The sequence below is a fragment of the Oratosquilla oratoria genome, chromosome 42, assembly GCF_046742065.1.
Source record: "Oratosquilla oratoria isolate Oo_2021 chromosome 42, ASM4674206v1, whole genome shotgun sequence".
NCBI classification, from domain to species: domain Eukaryota; kingdom Metazoa; phylum Arthropoda; class Malacostraca; order Stomatopoda; family Squillidae; genus Oratosquilla; species Oratosquilla oratoria.
In genome coordinates this window covers 27,886,812-27,889,311 of record NC_134818.1, presented here as the reverse complement: position 1 = coordinate 27,889,311, position 2,500 = coordinate 27,886,812, and the positions used below count along the sequence as shown (strand labels likewise).

General features: G+C 35.1%; 1 protein-coding gene across 1 annotated transcript in view; it reads left to right on the top strand.

Moving 5' to 3' along the window:
- LOC143021353 (uncharacterized) overlaps nt 1-2,500 on the top strand; it is a 14,032-nt gene that overhangs the window by 3,415 nt on the left and 8,117 nt on the right. Inside the window, exon 2 of the mRNA XM_076178788.1 lies at nt 1,719-1,802. Coding sequence (XP_076034903.1) covers nt 1,719-1,802 — 84 coding nt within the window. The remainder of the gene's footprint in view (nt 1-1,718; nt 1,803-2,500) is intronic.

Sequence of the window (2,500 nt, the reverse complement as noted above, 5' to 3'; positions counted from 1 at the left end):
CTTCAAGATCATTACAAATAGACTAAGTCAAGTTTTAGATGGAAACCAACCAAGAGAACAGGCTTTAGAAGCGGATATTCAACTCTAGACCATTTGCAGGTGATAAACCAACTAATCGAGAAAACGACAAAATAAAATATACTTCTCTGTTAAGCTTTTTAGATTAGAGAAGGCCTTTGATTTGGTAGAACAAACAGCAATATTAAACTTGCTACGCAAGCAGGGTACAAACAAACAGATCATAAGGGTTTTAGAAAAGATTTATGCAAAAGGCACCGCTATAATTCGACTACATAAAGATACAGAAAAGATCAAGATCGAGAAAGGAGTATGGCAAAGCGAAATAATTTCACCTACATTATTTACAGCTTGCTTGGAGGAAATTTTCAGAAGGTTAAGTTGGGAAGAGAAAGGTTCGAAGATTAATGGCAAATATTTGAACCACCTAAGATTTGCAGATGAAATTATTCTTATTTTAGAAAGAGCAGAAATCTTGCAAGATATGCTGAATGATCTAAAAAAGGAAAGTCTCAAAATAGGTTTAAATATTAATAAGAGTAAAACCAAAGTAATGTTCAACACGAACGTTCAATGTAAAGCGATTATAATCGATGGTGAGAGTCTTGAAGATGTTGAAGAGTACAATTATTTAGGCCAGATGGTGAAAATGACAAAAGATCATGGCAATGAAATAAAAAGACGTACTACAATTGGTTGGAAATTGTTTGGTAAGTATGATTAAAATCCTGAGAGCCTCTCTACCTTTATGTTTGAAACGTAAAGTTTATAATCAATGCATTCTGCCATCAATAATTAATCTACGAGTGTGAGACTTGGAAACTGACGAAGGCGATGGAAACAAAGCTAAGGACTGCACAGGGGAGAACGGAGAGATCAGTGATGGGAATAATACTGAGAGACCGAAAGAGAGCAAAATGGGTGAGAGAGTAGACTAGAGAACATCTGACGACAAAAAAAAAATCAAATGACATCTCATCTGCATAGAACGGGCAAATGCCAAAAAAAAAAAAAAAAAAAAAAAAAAAAAACAGTCAGAGGTAACATTATGTGAGAATAAAGCCTTTATCACTGGTACTTAATTTTACTTGTTGGGACTTCATGTAAATACATAAAACTGTAAAGAGTGAAATGTTATTTAACAGCAATAAAGATTTAATTCTCATATAGTGTTTCTTCTAACAAATCTCTTGAGGGTGGGGTGTTGTCTATACTTGAATACAATGGCTCTGGCGTTAACTAGAACAAAAGTATAGTCGGGATTGATCTGAATGAAATATTCTAGGCCCTTTAAATCGGGTCTTGCCGTTCACCAAATAAAATTTACCGAATTTCTAAAGCAAATTTGGGCATAACATTTGAAAGATCACTTGTTGACACGGTGATCGATCACAGTAAAGCAAAAATTTCATATCGATCACAGTAAAGCAATTTTAATTTGGATCACAGTATATTTTGACGAGGGCCCTCCTCCCATTAAACTTGTACAATTACGATTTAAATAATGGTGGTATTGCCTCGTTTCCTGGAAATTAGTATTACTATAGAAAACAGATCACTTCGTTCTTTCCTCTACGACGAAAGAGGAGACTGTTTTGCTTGTTTCCAGATAGCACTACTGTAGAAATATCAAATGAATTGTTCTCCTAACTGTGCCTCTTGTCAGTAGAAGTGACTTTACACTATCTTTTCTTTTACAGATGGCGTGTTCGATGAGAATTGAGAACTTTCTCTTCTGCTTCTCTCTGCGTTCAGGAATTTTCTTTTTAGCTTCTTCAGCCATTGTAAGTGGTATCAAAGCCTCGGACTAATTCCGAGCACTGGTAGTTGAAGGCAGCGAATGATGCGGTGATGATTCACATCACAAACCCTCTACCTTTACCAAATCAACCATGATCTTGAAACATCTCCTCTGACTTCTCCTTTATTCTTTCAGTTAATGTTTTCATTCTTTCATGCTTTTTACTGTGACGCCAAACTAGATTTTTAATTCATAATCTTTACATTTCCCTCCTGTCTCTCTTCGTATTGTAGAAAGGCACCATGGTCCAGTCCAGCCTCGCCTTTCTTACATTTTTGATCGCTTAAAACATTCGCACGCTTCTTCCGTACACACCCGGTGCCTTACCCATTTTCATAATTTTCATTTCTTTCCTTTTCCCCCGTTTCGTAGTCCTTGACATCCTCTTTTATCCTCGATAGGATGACTTCCACTATTAATAGAATTACTGTTCACGAAATATGTGTCTGTGTGCGTATCAGTATATTTACCGAATCATATTCATCTAGTTGTAGTATATAAGAAAGCAACAGCAGTGGTATTCTTAAGAAAAATATTTCCTTATATAAATCTTATATAAATCCTTGGGAGGGAAAGATTTATATAAGGAAAATATTTTTTTAAGAATACCACCGTACGATTCTTACGGTGGTATTCTTAAAAAAAATATTTCCTTATATAAATCTTATATAAATCCTTGGA